Here is a 20,308-nt window from a genome sequence, read left to right on the forward strand (position 1 = left end):
CTGGCAGAAGACTAAATACGTTGGAGCAGGGGGGGAGGGGGTGATCGATGTGTGTGGGGTCCAGGAAAACCATTAAAATGTAGTAAAAATTTGACTTTTCATTGACTTATTTTTTATTTATTTATTATTTTTTTTCAATTGAATTTCCCCCTGGACGCACAGTGCACAGATAACATGTATTAAGGTAACACAGGATTTAAATGAACAGAAAGACCTTTTAACCTTTTTGCTATGTTGTAGCAGCAGCCAGACTCTTCAAAAGCCTACATTTGCCATGCATGCACAAATCAACCTCTCTTAAATACATCTATTCTAAGTAGACATGATTGGTATGCATTTGATGGTGGTCTCCCACCCACAGCACAGGGGCGTGAGGGGCAGCCTCTCCTAGTCTCTGGTGACCCCACGCTGGACACTCTGTCTCAGGCGTGACTGCAGGGCACACATTCCTGCTCAGACGTCACAGTAAACCACAGGCGGGCGGGCGGGGGAGGGAGGGGGGGAGGGAGGGCTGGACACTTCAGATGTGACACTTGCTCTTTCTCAATTTCCTTTCCACTGTCACCCGACATGCAATGAATGTGAAATCTTGAATTTCCCCTTGGGGATCAATAAAGTATCTATCTATCTATCTATCAATCAATGAGAACACACAGTGTGTGTCACACACTCACACATGGACGACAAATATGAATTTTAGTCGTCACAGAACACGTGGAGACACAAAAACACACACGCACGCACACATGCATACACACACACACACACACACACACACACATGCACACACACACACACACACACACACACACGCACACATACATACACACTTACAAGACCCTTACTCATGAGCATAATGAACTAGAGTTGAACGAGAAAACGAAAAAGAAGATACACTAGAACATCGTTCATATCTCATCTCTGTGTGTCTGAGTACCCCCATCAACAACCGTCCTGCCCCAGCACCCCCACCCACAGTGGCAGAAGGCCAAAAGGATATGGAGGGAAAGAGAGAGCGAGAGAGTGAGAGAGAGAGAGAGAGAGAAACAGACTGCCCATTCTTCACCTATTATCAGACAGATCTTACACCTCTTAAGGCCTATTTCCTACGAGACTGGTAGCAACGCCATGTGTATTTAAGCACCATTAGCAACCATACAATTTTCTTAACTGCATGGTGACACAGGCCTTGAAGAGCTCATCACAGCGGGGCGTTATGTCATACATCTGACAGAAAGCGTTGCGGTTAGCTTAAGGGGCATTTTGTGACATAACCCTGCGAGTTGTCATCGTCATATGTCACTCTTACTCCACCGTGACAAGATGACATCAGGGTGACACTCAGCAATGCCTGCAATAACTCATCAAAACCAACAAAAAGATCTTAAAGTGAGGGATGAAGGGAAACCAATTTGTTTGCCAATGTGTGCTTTACCCTGCATGGTACTCAATACACTCTTGCCAGTGAGAACTCAAGCAAAGACCCTGCACTGTTTTTTTTTGTTTGTTTGTTTGTTTGTTTTTCAGCGAGTTGGTCAACTCTCTCCCACTCCAAAGCAAGTTCAACACACATCAGGCATCAGGTCAAAAAGCACATTGTAGTCTTGTCAATAGTAACAGCTAATGTAGTCTGACCAACTTTTTAAATTGTTCACTGATATAACTAATTAATTATTGTGTTGTTTTTTTGTCGCTTTGGACAAAACTAAAAGTGTCAAAAGAACCCATAACCAGAACCACAACCATAACAATGGCTCTCTCTGCCCATGAGAGACACATGTTTGTCAACAACAGTAATGCACCTCTCAGAGTAATTCTTCTCACATTAATATGCATGGTGTGTCATACGGAGTGTGGTTCTTAATAATGTGCCTGGGAGCCTGTATGATCTCCGGAGTCATTGGAGCACACTGGCCCATAACCGTCAGTATGTAGACCTGTCTGTCTGCCTGGACAGGTTCTGTTCAACAGGTGTTAGCAAAACATGTTATAAAGGTGCAACACGTGTAAGTAATAACTAACCTGCTGGGCTTCAATGCGCCATTAAATGTATTCATCATGTTTATGTTTGTGGAAAAACTGGCTTAGCACTTTGTACACACTCTTTCTCTTTATCTGCCTTTCCTTCTCCCTCTCTCTCTCGTTCTCTCTCTCCCTCTCTCTCTCTCATTAGTATCAGAACAATAGATTGCCTCAGTCCAAGGATTAGACTAAACTCGGGTGAACGTGTTTCTCATAAATTTTACTTGTCAAAAGTCATTTGTGACTTGTCAAATTTGATTCGGAAAACTTCTTATTAACGTAACAGCCTTTACAAAACTGCACAGCAGGTCTTTCCTCTGAGGTGCAGTTACCCTAACATCACCTCTGCATGTCAACACAAACGGCAATGATCTGCAATTATAATTTCCATTTAACTAACAATAACACTGATAATAATAGTAATAATAATAATAATAAAAGACCAAAGACGTTCAGAATTCAGAATGTTAAATGCAAACCATTCACCTCAAAGTAAAGAAAAAAGTCCTCGGGCTACTAACTACGTATCACAACATAATGAACTGTTTGGGTCTTGAAAACAAACCATACCACAGGATTTGAATGCAGGATTAGAATGACGTGCAGAAGTTCAAGAGCTGAACTTAGAAAACTTTGTTGGGTACTCACCAACGAATAAGCAAATAATGTCCAAGCCGACCAGCATCTTTCTCTTGGTGCAGAATGTATTGTCCACAGGTTCTGCTATTATGTGCTTCTTCCCATTCCCCCGCATGGGTTCCCCGGCTGCCCCGTTATCGGCTAGCCGTTGCTGAAGTTCAGCGTCCCGGGTCACCGTGGTGCTGTTCGTCGTATTAAACTTTTGCATTGTTAGAAGTTCTCCTAAGCCAAACGGTCAAAACTTGTTGCGCACAGTCGTTTCCACAACAGTCTTATGTCATTTGTAAACGTGCTATAGCGCCTGTTATAGCTAACCTTATATGAAAGTCATGTTAAAACAATAAAGGAGACTCATTTCTAAACCGAGCACGTGTACGCTAACCTTAACATTATATTAAGTCGTTTAAGGTTAGCAGATTTGGCACTGTCAACCTTAAACAACTTAAAACTAACCTGAAAGCAAACAACGTCAACTGGGATGCCTGTCAAACTCCTACGGTGCTGTCTCTTAAGTTTTACCGCTTTAAAATAGTTGAGACCGTCTTCGCATCACGAGGCGTGTTGGCCAATCAAACCGGGATCGATTCCTCAAAATGCAACTCTTTGACACATTTGATTCGTCTGTCAAGTAAATCGCCACAGGTCATGTCTATTCAACTTTTCCAAAAGGCAATGTGATATTTTCCATACTTCTGAGTGTTCCTCCCACTCTTTAGCAAACTTCTCGGAGCTGTCCTGATTTGCAAGCGCTATTAGGCTACCCCCGCCCCTCGGCTCCCATAACCTATCCTTCTTCCCTCCTCCGTTCCAATGTTACCCCCCAACCCCACCCCACGCTCGTTCTCTCTCCCTCTCTCTCTCGCTCTCCTTCTCCGTATATTTCCCAAAGGGAAATTACCTCACAACCATCATGTTTTAATTACTGTTTCGCATGACTTAAAATGCAAGGGCGTCTGCTTTCCCCACATTTTTAATAACTTGCTGCATTTCTGTAGCCTAATAAGTGACACTTCAATAGGGGTTATTTTTCAGAAGTCTGTTTGTGCTCTAGAGGATTCGTGTCCTTGAAAGCAAACACTATAATGTTTTAAAACTCTCCTATCCGCACCGCTTTGGGTGAAATGGTGGTGGCCGCGGGAGGCTTAGGCTAACGGTGGTCAATTGAAGCAGAACAACTTGTAGACACTGGTAAATTGTGCCATCTGTTGAAAGTTTTCGGTATGATTGAGCGGTGGCATAAGGCCATCAATGCCCCACCGCCAGCACTGCCAAACACTTTCCTGAGGGTAATGCAATTCCGTGTAAGTGTTTTAACTAACCCAGCCACTCTGTCACTGGATTTGTTAACGACTTCTGAGTCAACCCTCCGAGTCTGTTCGCTGGCGCTTTAGAAGAGGAAAAAATTGGCTAGCTGTGTTTACACTCTTTCCTTGGATCCAGTCTTATAGCCTATCCAGAAATAGCTCACTTGTTCCACTTTGTAGACCGGGTTGCTTTGTCTGAGGTAAGGAGAACTCTGAAATCTGTTCATGGGGGTAGGCCTAGCCTTCAAGACATCAACGTCTGCTATATAGCCAGGCCTTCATACAATAACTGTAGATCTGTGGGTTTGTATTTCGACTGCATGAGATATTTACATTTACATAGATTCAGATGGGAGATGCTTCCATGCAAAGTGACTTTTGAAGTTAAATGCAAACACAGCAGTAAAACTTCCAGGCTAGCCTACTAAACATGATAGCCAGTCCATCATGAATGATATCTGCAGCAGGACTGTGTTTGTTCTTGAGTGTTTTACCTGAGTCAACAGTTAGCTGTCTTTGTCACTTTAATGGGCCTATTTGCAAGGCAAATGGTTGCTGCAGTCAACCAGCTGTATGCAGAGTGCTACACTCATGTTCATGCCTCAGTTTTAGTCCAACATGTAAGTCTAATAGCCAATAAACCACATGCAATGGTTTGTTGCTCCTCCTTATAGGATATAGGGAGGAGCATGGCACCACAAAGAATGATGCCTTCCAGACTTTACTTGTGCAGATGGAGCAATTCTGACAGTAGTCCCAAGTGACCTCTTCTGGAGCTTTGAATGTCACATCAACTCATATTGCACTCCGATTGAAGGCACACTTTAGTGGATTTTAAAAGGGAGAACTTTCTGCCATTCAAACCCCCAAGGGTTCAACAGAAAATTATCTTTGATTTATGAAGGGGGGGAAGAAGCTCCATCCAAGCTGATTATTCGCTATGGCAAAAATAAACTTAAAAGTGTTCCAATGTTCCAATATGTTATTAAATCCTTATGAATAAATAAATAAATAGATATAATCAAAATAATAAGAATCGTGCCATCTTAGGCTAATGAGGATTCATGATATCCTTTAAAAAATGATCATGATTACAGGTTGCTTATTTGTTAAATATATTGTTAATACACATGCTAATAGTGATGAGAGCCACGTGGAATACTGTAATTCTGAAATTATTTGTAATTTCTGTTAAATAAATTCAACTGATACAGCATCATTGAAAGAAGGACTTGAACACAATAAATTATAAAGGTTAAAAATGTTAATGTAATAAAGACCATCAGCCTCTTTAGAAAGGTTTGCATTTAAAACAGATCTCAATCTATTTACAAAAAGTATATAAATATTTCTGGTCAACACTGTCCAGTACCATAATGCTTGTGTCACTCATTTCGTAACAAAATGGTCTCTGATGTGCTAAACCTACCAACAGGGGGCATAGAAGACAAACAAATGGTTCAGACAAATGACAGACCCAATGTGTTATTACAAGGGACAATTGACTCCTTGTGTACACAAAAACAGTTTAACGCAGCAACAATCAAGCAGAAACTATTGTCTTGTCTCTCTGTCCACTTAGGGCCTATAATGTCATGTTTCATGTATTGAATGCTATGTTTCATTCAGTGATGCCGGTCTACTGCTGTGAATAAATTAATATTTGATATTGTTATATTAATATTAATATTGCAAATCAGTTAGCCATATGTGTTGTATATTAAATTCATGTCTTTTTTTTTTTTTTACATAACCTTACTATGCAATTCATGCTTATTGTCAATCATCCAATGTGTGGCCCTCAATTTCTTTTATCAAAGTAATGTGGCCCTCTTGAGAAAAAAGTATTGTCCACCCCTGATCTAGACCCATTCAGGAAACGTACAACTGAAAATAAGTGCACGATTTAGCAAAACGAGTAAAAACAAATCTTGCAATGACACCTCAGGCTCCATATGGAGGTGACTTGGCTTGTATATGCGGACAGCCTTCAGAGGAAGTCTGAAACACAGGACTACTACAAGATTTGTCTTGAGGCTAGCCCATCCGAATTCAGTGATGGGGAGGGGGAAATCAACGTACTTTGATTACTTCTTCTTTCTACTCAGCTCTTCTTGCGTCTCATGCCCCTGTTTATCCACACACACACACACACACACACACACACACACACACATTACTATCTGTGAATGCCTAAACATTCATCTTCCTCCTTTCATAAAATGTTGAATCTGCAGTTTCAACTGTCAATGCGTCAGACTTACTTCTCCTTCTTGACATCCCCACCCGTGTCCCCCCCTTCCTTTGAAAACAGCATTAAAAGAGTCCTCAAATTTGCTGCAGAGGAAACTGCAGAGAATCTAATCGCTGTCTCGGACATGCTGAGGCTGTGGTCACTTGTTTACAGCTTGTAGGGGTGCAGGTGTTTAAAAACAGAACACCTAGATGACAAATATCAGGAGAATGACGTTAGACTTGTGCCCCAGAACTTTCCCAGCCTCAACCGCATGGCTACTGCGTGTCAAACCACATAAAGGACAGTGCTTGTCATGTCATGACAGCTTCCTCAGACAGGCCATTTGTTTCCCATGAAAACAAAGGAGAGCATCAAGGTGGGCAGGTGTGGGCGCCGCTTTTTTTTTTTTTTTTGCGAGGTTATTAGATAAAGCGCATTGATAACTCCAACGACATTTTACTTTGGCTCTCCTCCATGTGGGACAACTTGGAAATGTGGACAAATGTGACATGTGAGTCGACTCTCGACGGGCCGTATTATAACATGCAGAGCTGTGACAAGAAAAGGCATCTGGATGTGGTTTGTGACAGGTGCATCTTGCTGAAGAGGAAGAGAGAGGGGAGTGGGGCTGAGGGGTGGGGGGGTTGGGGTGGGGGTGGGGGGGTTGTTGACTCATACTTTCTCACTGTCTGAGAGAACACACTCTTTCCCCTTGCCATCAGATGAAACCACACATGGTTTATGGCCCATGTTTTGTTCTCTCTGTGTGTGTGTGTGTGTGTGTGTGTGTGTGTGTGTGTGTGTTGTACATATGTATACTGTACATGATGAGGAACCTCAGGTTGACCATGCAACCATGGATTGCCTGACCTGAGGATTGGGACTTAGCCATGCTTTTGAGGAATAAACAAAAGAGGAACACAATCAGAATACAAGGAAGTATAAACAACAGATACCTTTGAAGACAAGGGAAATGAAAGGGAAAGACAGGTCGGGGGAAATACTAAATGCATCTGTGAAAGTTCACACTATCTGTGATTGAACAGCAAGCAGTGATCATCTTTCAATTCTGCAATGATTCGCGTATGACATCAACACGTCGTAAGGTCACCCAAACCAAAATATTCTATGGCGGCCTTTCCTGCCTATTGAGCTTCCTCTTTTCGACCTCCTCCCTGCACGTGTTCAGTGATGTATGTTTGAAGGAGGGCCAGTCCCCTCTTATTTGTTGTGGCGCTGTCTCTACTCGTGTGTTTTCCGTCGATAACTCTCAGAAGGGAAAGTACTGCACCTTGCGACTGCAGAGACACCAGTGGCAGCTGCTCGGAACAGGGCACAAGCAACACACAAGCGGAGGCCGTAACATCTTGGTCGTCTGCACAGCGCAAGTTTTGCACAGGAAGCCTGGAGCTGCCCAATGGTAGTCTTGACTTGGGTTCCTCTTGTTTGCTGATTGTAACCACGAAAAAGAACTGTGATTGAAAAAAGACAAGCGGATCGGGTGAAAAAATACGAGCAAAGGAAGACCAAACAGCCATCCAGTTCGCCTTCGCGTCGCCAGCAATGACACAGCAGGCGCTGGAGCTAGGGGAGGCTGGCGGCGTTGCCGCTGTCGGGCGTGACAGCCGACGGTTCAACTGCATACTCGTTTTCTGGATGACCTTGCTCACCATCGGTATGGTCGCCAACCTCAGCCTCCACTTTGTCACCCCTGGAGCTCCTGGCCCAATACTGGTAAGATTCAGTCAGCAAGACTGGAGCTCAAACAGATTCCTCATCTCTTCTGCTTATGTTTAGGAGTATTATAAATGACACAACAGATGGCCAAACTCAAAGTCATCATTGTTAGATAAGGGGTTCATTAAGAGGTAGAGAACCAATAGCACAATTAGATCATGAATAGAGGTCAATAGATTGCATAGATGGTGTTAGTGAGTACAGAAACCCATACATGATGCTTCTTGATGGTGTTTAATCCTGTGTACCTTTGCAGTATCATTCCCATGCATGTAAAGTATTTAGAAATGGTTTGGCATTAATATGTTAGACATTACGGATCTATTAAGACTTGGTGAGGCAATAAAGAGTAGGTCGGCGTTTGTGGAAGTGGCACTCTCCATTCTTTGAGCCCACTGAGGTTCTGGTAGAGGTGGTCTGCGGTTAGACACAAATGATGAACACTGTAGGATGACACTGACTCTTGAAATTACGATTTTATTTGACAAGTATCTGGATTTATGTAATGTTTACAACAATCGTGAGTGGATACGTTACAACACTAACCTCAAAACCACAAAACCCCTGACATGTCTTCACATGCCCATAGACAGGATCGGGCATGATTATAACTGACCTGAGCCATTAAGAGTGCAATATATTTAATGTCCACACCATGTGTGAACCATTGCTCCATTTCAAAAGTGAAATGTATCCGATTTGTTTAAATAGACCTATCATTGTTACACACTACCCTATCAAAGACTCTCAGAGACTGCCACAAGGCAGACCACAGATTGCAACATTTTCCTTTCTCTCTTGTTTGTGTGTGTTGCGACACACTCCAAGTGAGATATTTTTTTGTTATTCTTACAAAACATTGTAAAATATTATGCCCTGCGTATATCCGATCTGATCTGGTTCCTTTAACCATGTCAAATATTTGTAAGTCTCTGACACATTGGCAATATATAAGTTGAACTGTCTATTGTGATGTTTTCAGCGTAAATAAGCTCAAAATATCATGGAAGTTCCCAGATCTTGCCTTTAGCTGATAGTCAGTGCTACTATTCTTGTGACAAAAGATGTTTTGGGGCATATAGTAGATGCTGAGAGCTGGCTATAATGCTCAAATGATAATAATTAATTCAACTCATAAGCCCAAACATCTCCCTATAATGTTCTTATTTATCCTATCCAGGGAAGGTTTGGTACCCACATCTATCCCAAACCAAAGGAACCAAAGAACGTTGTCTTTTTTGACTTGGTTCCTTCAAGTAAGTCTGCGTTTCGGAATTACAGACACTTCTTCATCATTATCTCAATAATATATAGATTTATGGATGTTATTGCCCATGAATTCCATTCAGTAACTCAAATCCTTCCTTCCTATAGCATCTACTTCTGAATATGGACCTATTTCATGGAACAACAAGGCGCGTGACATGGAGCGAAGTGAAATAATAAATATTACAGATGATGGGTTTTATTTCCTCTATGGACAGGTGACCCTTATGTCTGGCAGTAAAGGCTCTAATAGCGTGAAGATAATAAAGAAAAGTAAAGAAAAAATGGAAGAAATCGTTCTGGAGAGCTACATTGGTGAGCAGTCAAACTCAACCGGCTTCTTTGGAAAGATTCTGCCCTTGGAGGCTCATACTAGCATTAGCATCAACTGTTCCAACCACCACCTGCTCAAAACAGACATAAGGAAAAATCTTTTCTCCTTCGTGGGGATTTACAAAGTGGGTGAGCTTGCGCAGTCGAACTGACTGACCACTCCAGCCAAAGGTGGACCAAAGAATGTATACAGCAACCCACCAGTCAACCAAGCACCGGCACTCAAGTCAATCAGGCAATTGAGCCAATGAATGTTTTTATTGTTATTTTTATAATTGTTTTTGTTTTTGTTTGTTTGTTTGGTTATGGGGTGTGAGTGAGGGGGGTTGCCTACAGTGGCCAGTGGGTGGAGACCCAAATGAGCTTGCGTCACAGTTCCCCCAGCCAATGACGTCTTTTCCTGTGGACTGTAAAAACGCAGACATTTGTCTGTGAAGATTCAGCTCGGAGACACTAGACCACAGTGACCGTCAATCTGCAGATCACAGGACCATCATGGTTTTGTGATTAATGTGCATCTCGCCGGATGATATAGACCCTTTCAATCTGTTCCCAGAGGATTTCTGGTTGAAGCCAAAGCAAAAACCAACACAGAGACTTTGAAATGAAAATTAATCTGACGTTAGCATAATGTTCTACGTTGACTTTACATGTTGACTTTAAAATGTATTAATTTTTTCCACCTATTTTTGTTTAATCCCCAAGTTACCATTAGCTCAGTGTTGTTGTTTCTACAGTTGAAAGGGTCTACATTCCAAATTAAGACTCATGGATCTCTCTTCTGTTCTCACACATCTAACTGTACCACAGCAATGTGTGACGCAATTTGACCTTAAAAGAAAAAAAAAACTATATCCCCAAGAAATGCTATGAAAAAGCCTTTCATTAATCATCATAACTGATGATGTTTGATAAATTCCCATAAGCTGGCACAGCATACATTCAAATAAGCTGCCTCAGCATCATGAAGCTGTCATAGCTTCCCTGATCATTATGATGGCTACATGGTGCTTGTCCTGTATGCTTGCATGTCACATCTATCGTGATATGTTCCTAAATTTGATTTTCTCGAAGGGAGGCTTCAAAAAAGTATATAATATGCCTTAGACTTCATAGGTTTAGGTTTTATTTCATGTATCCTTAGTGTGAAGATAACACTTAGTTAAGTCAGAGAGGACACTGGGCTTAGTCATCATGACCATGAATCCGAGGAAATCGCTGACTGTATCATTTACGTATACATTATATCGAGGCCTCGCTTGAAACTTCACAAACGTCAAGAGCAAATTATGGAAATTCACAAATACAGACATGCCATTGCATGTGTGAAGTAAAAACCGTGTTTTGAAAGTGACACTGAAAAAAGAGAAAGTGGAAATCGAGAGAAGAAAGTGAGTTTTTACTCATATGCGTATTCCAGTCTGAAGTATATGGACATCTGCATCTGATTCTTCATTATGCTATGAACTACAATGGCCGTATTTATATGAAAAAAAAATATTTATTTATTTACACATTTTAAACGTTTTGTTTTTGTACAAGAATACTTCACATTTATACTTTTGTTATTGTAATGCAATGTTTAGCTTATTCTATGTCTTCTATTAAAACTGCTGTTTGTACTACAGATGTACTATGCTGTCTCTGTTTTAGAGTATAGCAGAGAAAGCTGTGGGAGTATTTCGTGGCGTCATCAAGCACAATCCAAAAAGTTATCACCACCCACCATTTCTCCACACCAAAGGCTGAATGACTCATGGCCACGTTCTGCAAACAAAGACTGACAGACAGATAAGCAGACAGTCACAGAGATGATAGATGGACGGATAGATGAATAGATAGATAGATAGATACATACATATACATACACATACATACATACAGTACATACAAACAGTACATACCTTCCTTGGGCATTTATACATTCTTGAACAATGGTTGTATGAACAAACTTGCACACATATATTGCTAAAAGTACTGGGTCACCTATACCTTGACTTGCATAATGAACTGTACATCCCATTCTTAATCCATAGGGTTCAATATGATGTCCACTCTTTGCAGCTAATTGCGGTTAATATGAGGTCCACTCTTTGCAGCTATAACAGCTTCAACTCTTCTGGGAAGGCTTTCTACAAGGTTTACTTCCTGTTCCAACATGACTGTGCACCAGTGCACAAAGCAAGATCTACAAAGACATGGATGACAGAGTTTTGGTGTGGATGAACTTGACTGGCCTAAACCCAATACCTTTGGGGTGAATGAGTGGAGACTGAGAGCCAGTCTCCTGGTCCAACATCAGTGTGTGACTTGAAAAATACACTTCTGGAAGAATGGTCAGAAAATCCCATAACCACACTCCTAAACCATTTGGAAAGCCTTCCCAGAAGAGTTGAAGCTGTTATAGCTGCATGCAAAGGGTGGACCAACATCATATTAAACCCTATGGATTAAGAATGGGATGCACTTAAGTTCAAGACAAGTTATACAATACAATATTTTTGGCAATATGTGTACATACAGTACATAGACAAACTACTGCCGGGAACACTCATATCAATTGGATATACGGTCCTTAACTCAAACATAGCATACAAATTTATTGTAGCAGCATTCGGTAGAAGGACCCAGATGGCTCTGTAGAGTTGGTCTTGTTTTGCCAAGTTCAAAAGTCTGTTAAATGTTAAATGGCAAAATAACTTAAAAAAAAAATCCAATATCAAAAGGTTTCGCAGTCCGGATAAGAGCTACTTACAGTTCAATATCGAAACCATCAAATTTCCCCTTTCTGTGGAAGTGGACTGTGATCTACTGTTTTCCTTCAGAACATAAACACACACACACACACACACACACACACACACACACACACATACACACACACACACACACACACACACACACATATATAAATGCAAGAAACATATGCACATATACATACATTCATGCAAACAGAAATTCACACATACAATATACATACAATACTGTAGCGATCACACCCGTAGTCAAGATCACTATCGGCCAGGCCGGCCATTTATTGGATTAAAAAGCCAGACACAGACAACTTACATAGGGCAACACATGGATAGTCACAGCCGCTCATGTAACACACAATAAGGGTTCACCACACACATTCACACGGGGATAAACACATGAAGTGCAGCCTGAGACAAGCACGCTGTAGGCCTAATACACAACATGATAACCGTAAATACAGCTACAATAACCGGCATTACACATCATAACACTCGCTAGCATTGCATTATGGGAGACACTCATACAACATGGACATTTACATCCACCGACGCTACAATACAATACAATTGACCGTATCATCACAATCACATTTCCCCTTCCTGTAAAAGCAGATTGCAATCTGCAGCTCTATGTACCTCAGTGTTGTGACCCCAACTGAAAGTGAGACTGTATCATCATGGCACGGAACCCTCGTTTTACCAAACTGTGCTGTCGAGGAAGCCGAGTCACAGATAACCAGAACTGATGTCATACGCAGACAGAACCTATATAGGGTTCTATGAGACAAAACACACAAACACAAACACATGTATCCACGATATTCCGTAGCCAACAATGGGCATCGCCATGACGCCTCAGCATTCAGAAAACGGTTATCTATTTCCGGCAAAGCTGCGTTGTATCTATTTTAACGTGGCGGTTGACAGTGCTTAACATATAACGCATATAAAAGTAAACTTTTCTATTTTCTATCTGTTATATATGATGTAGTATAACCATGCTGAGGGCAGAATTGTCAACATTTCGAAAGAAATCTAAGTTGAAGCATATTCTAGTTAGCGTACTGAGAACGTATGTAAACAGAATGAACGGAAGTTTAAAACAGTACAGATTTCCGGGTTAAGGAATAAGGTAAATAGACACACATACATAAATACAGCGCATATACTGTACATTCATACAGAACATAGGTCTACATACACACACACACACACACACACACACACACACACACATACAGTACACATTCATATACTGTAGAACATAGGCCTACATACAGTACATACAGACACACACACATACTGTACATACACACAGATCAACATATACATTCAGAACATAGGCCTACACACATACATACATACAGACACACACACACACATACAGTACACATTCATATACTGTAGAACATAGGCCTACATACAGTACATACAGACACACACACATACTGTACATACACACAGATCAACATATACATTCAGAACATAGGCCTACACACATACATACATACAGACACACACACACACACACACACACACACACACACACACACACACACACACACACACACTCACACAAATAAATACATACACTGATAAATACATACACACTCATTCATACATACACATACAGATAGATACACATACACAGAAAATCTCCCTAACATACATCAGGAAATGTCCCCTTTCAATGAAACTGTGGCCGAAACAGACTATATAAGCTCTATATGAGTCAGTGTACCCAACTGAAAGTGAGACTGCCAGTGTGGCAGCATATAGGACCCTCATTTACCAATAACGTTATCAGGCAATCCTAACCGCAGTCAGCTGACAGCCCACCTAAATTGACACATTAAGACAGACAGACACACACACACACACACACATACACAGAAACAGACACACACACACACACACACACACACACACACACACACACACACACACACACACACACACTCACACACACACACAGAGAGAGAGAGCTACACACACACACACACACACAAACATACAGTAAACAAACACACACTCACCATGTCCCCTTTCTAGAAAAGCAGATTGTGATCAGTTGTATTAGCTCTATTTGAGTCAGAGACCCCAAGTGAAACTGTTATCAAGCAATCCTAACCGCAGTCAGCTGGCAGCCCACCTAAATTGACACACTAAGACACACACACACACACACACACACACACACACACACACACACCATCAAATGTCCCCTCTCTTTGAAAGCAGACTGTGACCTTGTGTATTCACTCTATGTGAGTCAGTGACCCCAACTGAAAGTGAGACCGTGTGAGCGTGATCGCAGCAGAGTGCACGGGACCCTCACTTTCCAAAACTCTGCTGTCGTGGAACCAGACGCGCAGACAGCCACACAGTGTTGTCATACACAGACAAAACACAGACAAATACAAACACAAACGAGAGAGAGAGAGAGAGAGAGAGAGAGAGAGAGACACACACACAAACAGACATACATAAATCAAGACACATTAGAACATAGGCCTACAAACAGACAGAGATACATACGTACACACTTATACATAATACACATTCACATACAGAAATACATAAACTACATTCACAGACAATGTACCATAACATGACAATCCCATACATTTCCCCTTTCCATGAAAGCAGACTGATCTCGTGTTTTAGCTCTAAGTATGGCAACTCGTGTGTTAACTCGTGACCCCAAGTGAAAGTGAGACTGTGTGCGTGTGACAGCACAGGACCCCTCATTTTCCAAAACTAGACAGAGCAAAATCTAGGAATCCTAATAGCGGTCAGCTCATAGCCCATCTAAATCGACACATTAAGACAGACAGACAGACAGACAGACAGACAGACAGACAGACACACACACACACACACACACACACACACACACACACACACACACACACACACACACACACACACACACACACACCATAATGTAATCATAATGACTTCTGTGACTAAGACTAGATTCAGGCTGATGGGAAACCCCCATTCAGCAAATACGTATTTATCAGTAGATGCCATTAGCGCTACCAACAAACAGTCTACTATAAATAGCGGAAGGTTAATAGATCAGATTAATCCATCCAGACACTGGAATATCCCACCACCTCCACCCTCACCACCCACTGACGTGTGCTCATTGTACATCTTACACACACACTTTACAGTATATCTTAGATGAGAGCAGAGAGATCACACAGTGGGAGCCGAATAGATTATTTTCTCCCCCCCTTCTCCAACCCCCGCCCAATTCCCACTCCTCCTCTCTGTCTCGTCCTCTTTGTCATTGCCTTGCGTGTCGGAAACAGACACACTCACAACTGCCATATTATCCGTTATGAGCTGAATGAATTGTTTGCCAGTGATTGTGACACCCCCACACTCTTTATGATAAACTGGGTCTGGTTTCCACTGCCTCCAGATGAGAGAACAGGCACGATAGAGGCTTGCCCCAAGCTGAGGAGGTTTCCTAGACTAGTGAGTTACCTTGACTCTTAGCAGAAGTCATTACCTGTCAGAGGCTTTTTGCTCTGTCTCTTGGATGGATGTTCCTCTTCTGTTTTGAGTGTCTTTGTTTCTCTTTCTATCAAGGCCCTTTCTGTCTGTCCTTTCACATTGGTTGGAAATAGAAACTAACGTGACGTTGTGTACTACTAAGTGGCTATGGCTACCCACATACATGTTTCAGATTAACTAGGTCATGTGTTTCATGTCTATTATTCTAAGTGGGCTATTAATAGATTTCTTTGGGTCTTTTTCCACATTTCTAAGCACATTTTTCTTTTTCTGTGGTTTGTTTCTAAAGTTTTTAGAATGTCATAGTTGCTTAATCCACCAGAGGGCAGTGTTTCCCAGTTATTTGAAGCTCACTGACATCTTTTTTCCCCCCTCTAGGCTGAGACATGTTTTTTTTAATCATTGATTGGTAATCCACCAGAGGAACGGTGATACCTCAATATTCATTATCTTATCATTACACTGGCAGTGGTTGTGACTGACTTTTTAAATGTCACCATAGCCACAATATTGTTTAACTAGGCTACTGGCCGTTAAATCGACTATAATCTCAATGGAGGCCCGTACCAATAAGACTGGAAACACATGTCCATTAATCTGCAGTGCCCACTTATAAGAAAGCAAGTCTGTCAACCAAGTCTGTGTATTCATGTAAAGAAGTAAATATTTGTTTATTTATTTATTTCATGGTTATGGTATTTAGCAGATGCTTTTGTCCAAAGCGACACAAACATAACAACAATACAATAGTTCAATTTAACAGTAAACCATTTAAAAGTTGGTCATACTACATTAAGGAGAATAGCAGTAATAAACAACAATGTCAATTCAATCAATAGGTTAATGAAAACAAATAAATACTATAATATACAAACCATAACGCATAAGAAATGCTTAATTCATAAACTAAGTGCATGTTGAACAGATATGCCTTTTAGGACCCCTCTTGAAAGACCCAAAACTATCACAGGAACACAGAACACTGGGCAACTCTTTCCACTAACAAGGAACCACTGAGGAAAAGAGTCTTGAATTTGACCTAGCGTTTATGGCATGGTTAACACAACAGACGCTCATCAGAAGACCACAATGGGCCATTGGGGATATACATCTTGATCACTGAATTTAGAAAGTAGGGAGCAGATTCAGTCAGTGTCCTATAGGCCAAAGTGAGTGATTCAAATTTAATTCCGGCCACTATGAGCCAGTGGAGAGTAGTTAGGAGAGGAGTTACATGTAATAATAATAATAATACATACGTTTTATTTAGCGCTTTTCAAGGTACCCAAAGACGCTTTACAAACACACAGAACAAAAAAGGATAGGCTACAAATGGACAATAAATACAGTACATACAAGTATACAAACACATACAGTACACATACGCAAAGAGAACAATACAATACATGTGTCCTCTTTGGCTGATTGAAGACCAGGCGTGCTGCAGCATTCTGAATCAGTTGTAATGATCTTACTACACAAATAGGTAGGCTAGCTAACAGTGAATTACAAGATAACCATGGCCTGTACAAGCCGCTGTGTGGAGTCTTGTGTCAGATAAGGTCACGAATACGACGTCTAAGTTATGTCCCAATCTAGTTGGGTTCAGTGAAGATGATTCAAGCTGCTGGGGAATAGCTGTTTTTAGCTGGAAACACCAAAAGCTAGATTTCAACTGAAGGTGCCAATATTTCATCCAGGCAACAATATCCTTAAGGTGTGCAGAAATCCGATGGGAAATGCTAGAGTCCTCAGGCAGGAAAGATTGAGTGTTTTCCGCATAGCAATGATAGCCAAATCCATGGGAGTGAACGGTCTCAACGTGGTGTAAGAGAACAGCAGGGGCCCTAATACTGATCCCTGAGGCACACCTGTGGTGAGGTTATGAGACTTTGTCCCTGTACCTGTCCCTGCCAAGACACGCTGATAGAATGCCCTTTAAGGTAAGATTCAGAAAGAAGAATGTCATGGTTAACAGTATTAAAAGCTGCAGATAAATCTAGAAGAATTAATACTGAGCAGAGGACTTACCTACTCTCAATGCTTCAATCACAGACAAAGGAGCAGTTTCAGTAGAATGACGACTCCTGAAACCAGACTGCACAGGGTATAGTAGATTATTCTGATAAAGGAAGTCGGATTAAGTGTACTTTTCTTTATCAAAGGTGTAACCCTTGCCTGTTTAGAAGAGGAAGGAACTGTTCCAGAATTGAGTGAAATATTAAACACATGTGTGAATGCCAGTACTGGAGAACAGCAGGTGTGACTGTAGAACTGTAGAAGAGACAGGACAGGACCCAAAGGGCCCGTTGTTGGCTACTTCGCTTCTCAAGTGGTTGAGACACCGCTTCCTCATCGAGAGGAGAGAAAAATTCCAATGATGCCATTATGCCAACACAAGGCATTTGATATGTTGAAATGTTGCAAAGTCATCTGCTAACAGTGAAGTAGCTGATGGCTGTGGTGGAGGTTTGAGGAGAGCCTTGAAAGTTTTCTATTGTCAGTGGTGCTCTCAGTCTTGCTCTGATAGAATGCATTTTTTACAAGTAATCACCTTGTGCATGTTGTGTAGAATGCTTATTTGTTGCAGGTATAGTGATTTCTATGATCTTTTGGGCCCCCACCGTCAACTTCAAGGCAGCAAGACAGCACTGCCTCCAAGGTGCTAGGGTTAAGGTCAGGGTTGTGGTCAGGGTTAGACAAGGCAGTGCTGCCTTGAAGTCACAGGTGGCAGTGCTGCCTTGAAGTTGACAGTGGGGGCCAAAAGCATCAGCAAGCAATCTATTCTTGTGTGTATGTATACATGTGTGATGTTCATCTGTCATGCCTGGACATGTTTCTGGTAGTGCAAGTTTAATGGATTTGGAATTCTCACCAAGATTGACACTTATGGTCCATTTATCAACGTGACATGAGAATGTGTGGTATTATTATGAAAACGTTTTTCAGTTCATCAAGTCTTCGTTTTTCAAGTCTCATCTGTATGGTATTTTATATTGAACACTTTATTATAGTCATTGTATTACTTCTGTGTATGGAGTGTTAACTGTGGCATTAAAACGAGCAAATGCAATTTTGTCTCTGGTGTCCTGTGTATGTGCTGATGCTGAGATGCAATTCAATGTGATTTGTCAATGGGTTATTGCTGATGATGTTGCATGATGATAAGTCATATCCTAATTCTAAGTGACCCTTCTGTTATTAGTGACCCGTCCTTCCTCATTTGGTTTTCGATGATAAATACGTAAACATATCAGTGGAAATTACTTAATACAGAGGAAGTGAAGAACACATAAAAAGTAAGAAAAAAGCATGTCCGCTTGACTTTAAAGTTCCTTCAAGTTGCTGTAAATAGAGTCCATTTGTCCTTTGTTGCCATTTTTGAACAGATAACATTCACACAAAGCTTTTCCCCTTGAGTTCTAACTTAACACCCCCAGTGTTATCTAATATCTCAGAGCCCGATTAGACCACCTGTGACCTGTGTCTTATCCTGTGCGACAGTGACTCACGCGAATAAATGTCAAAATGAAAGTGACCACTCCTGCTATTACTGACCATGCTCCAATAAGGTCTCATCTCCAGCCACAGTTATGGAAAGTTCCACCACCAGATAGATGCACAGGCTCAAAACTAAAGCTAGACGTGAGTCAGCGAAACAGACGTGCTCCTCCGATACCTGCGCTGCATTTCTCCCCCCACCCCCCCACTTCCTCTCCGCGTTTACAAATACACAAGTGCGTTATGAAGAACGAGCCCCTGGCGTGGGTGAGCTCAAAAGAGCAGATTCTCAGAATAGAGCCGCGGAGAGAGGAAGAAAAAAAAAGAAAGAAAGAACTAAGACTCTTAGTGCTCAGTTAAGATCGTCAAATATGTGTGAGACACACTAGCTTTCACACGTTCACCTACACACTCACAAACACTCACTCACAAAACCTACACATTAATAAAAAAAAGGTGTGTGTGTGTGAGAGAGTTTGTGTGTGTGTGTGTGTGTGTGTGTGTGTGTGTGTGTGTGTGTGTGTGAGTGACAGAAAAGAGAGGATGTGAAAATAAGAATGACACAATGAAATGGATCAGAAGTAGACAAGTTCAGAAACATGCAGTGGAACATGACTCGACATGACACGCTTGACGACACGACCATGTAGAACATGACATAGACACATTGGTTATCTCTGACCCCCTTTTGCAACACATGAACGCAATTACCCCCTGTGCTACTACACCGTGAACTCATCTCTGTTTGAGGTGAATCGAGAGATGCCCCCGAGAGGGTGCAGGAGCAAAATGCTAATGGACTGTGTGAAGGTCACCATCTAGTCGTGCTGTGCATGAAGAGACAGGGAGAACCCGTGCACCCACCCCTCCTGTAGCAGTGCACTGCAAACAAGATGGAGGCCTTTCCGGCCTGACCGTAAACTGCTGTGGTTGAAGCTTGCTGCAGAAGACCAGGGCACCAACCGCGCTGCAGCCCCCAAAAG

The 20,308-nt window shown here is 41.7% G+C and overlaps 2 protein-coding genes across 2 annotated transcripts in view; one reads left to right on the forward strand and one right to left on the reverse strand.

Moving 5' to 3' along the window:
* Positions 1 to 3,393, reverse strand: part of ppap2d (phosphatidic acid phosphatase type 2D) — a 23,905-nt gene extending 20,512 nt beyond the window's left edge. The window contains exon 1 of the mRNA XM_062532905.1: positions 2,671 to 3,393. Coding sequence (XP_062388889.1) covers positions 2,671 to 2,869 — 199 coding nt within the window. The 5' untranslated portion in view covers positions 2,870 to 3,393. The remainder of the gene's footprint in view (positions 1 to 2,670) is intronic.
* Positions 3,394 to 7,422: 4,029 nt separating this feature from the next.
* Positions 7,423 to 11,153, forward strand: tnfsf18 (TNF superfamily member 18). The gene is made up of 3 exons (XM_062531241.1): positions 7,423 to 7,935; positions 9,119 to 9,194; positions 9,313 to 11,153. The coding sequence occupies exons 1-3, from the start codon at positions 7,765 to 7,767 to the stop codon at positions 9,687 to 9,689; spliced, it is 624 nt and encodes a 207-aa protein (XP_062387225.1). The 5' UTR covers positions 7,423 to 7,764; the 3' UTR covers positions 9,690 to 11,153.
* The last annotated feature ends 9,155 nt before the right edge of the window (positions 11,154 to 20,308 follow it).

The sequence above is a fragment of the Sardina pilchardus genome, chromosome 3 (assembly GCF_963854185.1).
Source record: "Sardina pilchardus chromosome 3, fSarPil1.1, whole genome shotgun sequence".
In the NCBI taxonomy this organism is placed as follows: Eukaryota; Metazoa; Chordata; class Actinopteri; order Clupeiformes; family Clupeidae; genus Sardina; species Sardina pilchardus.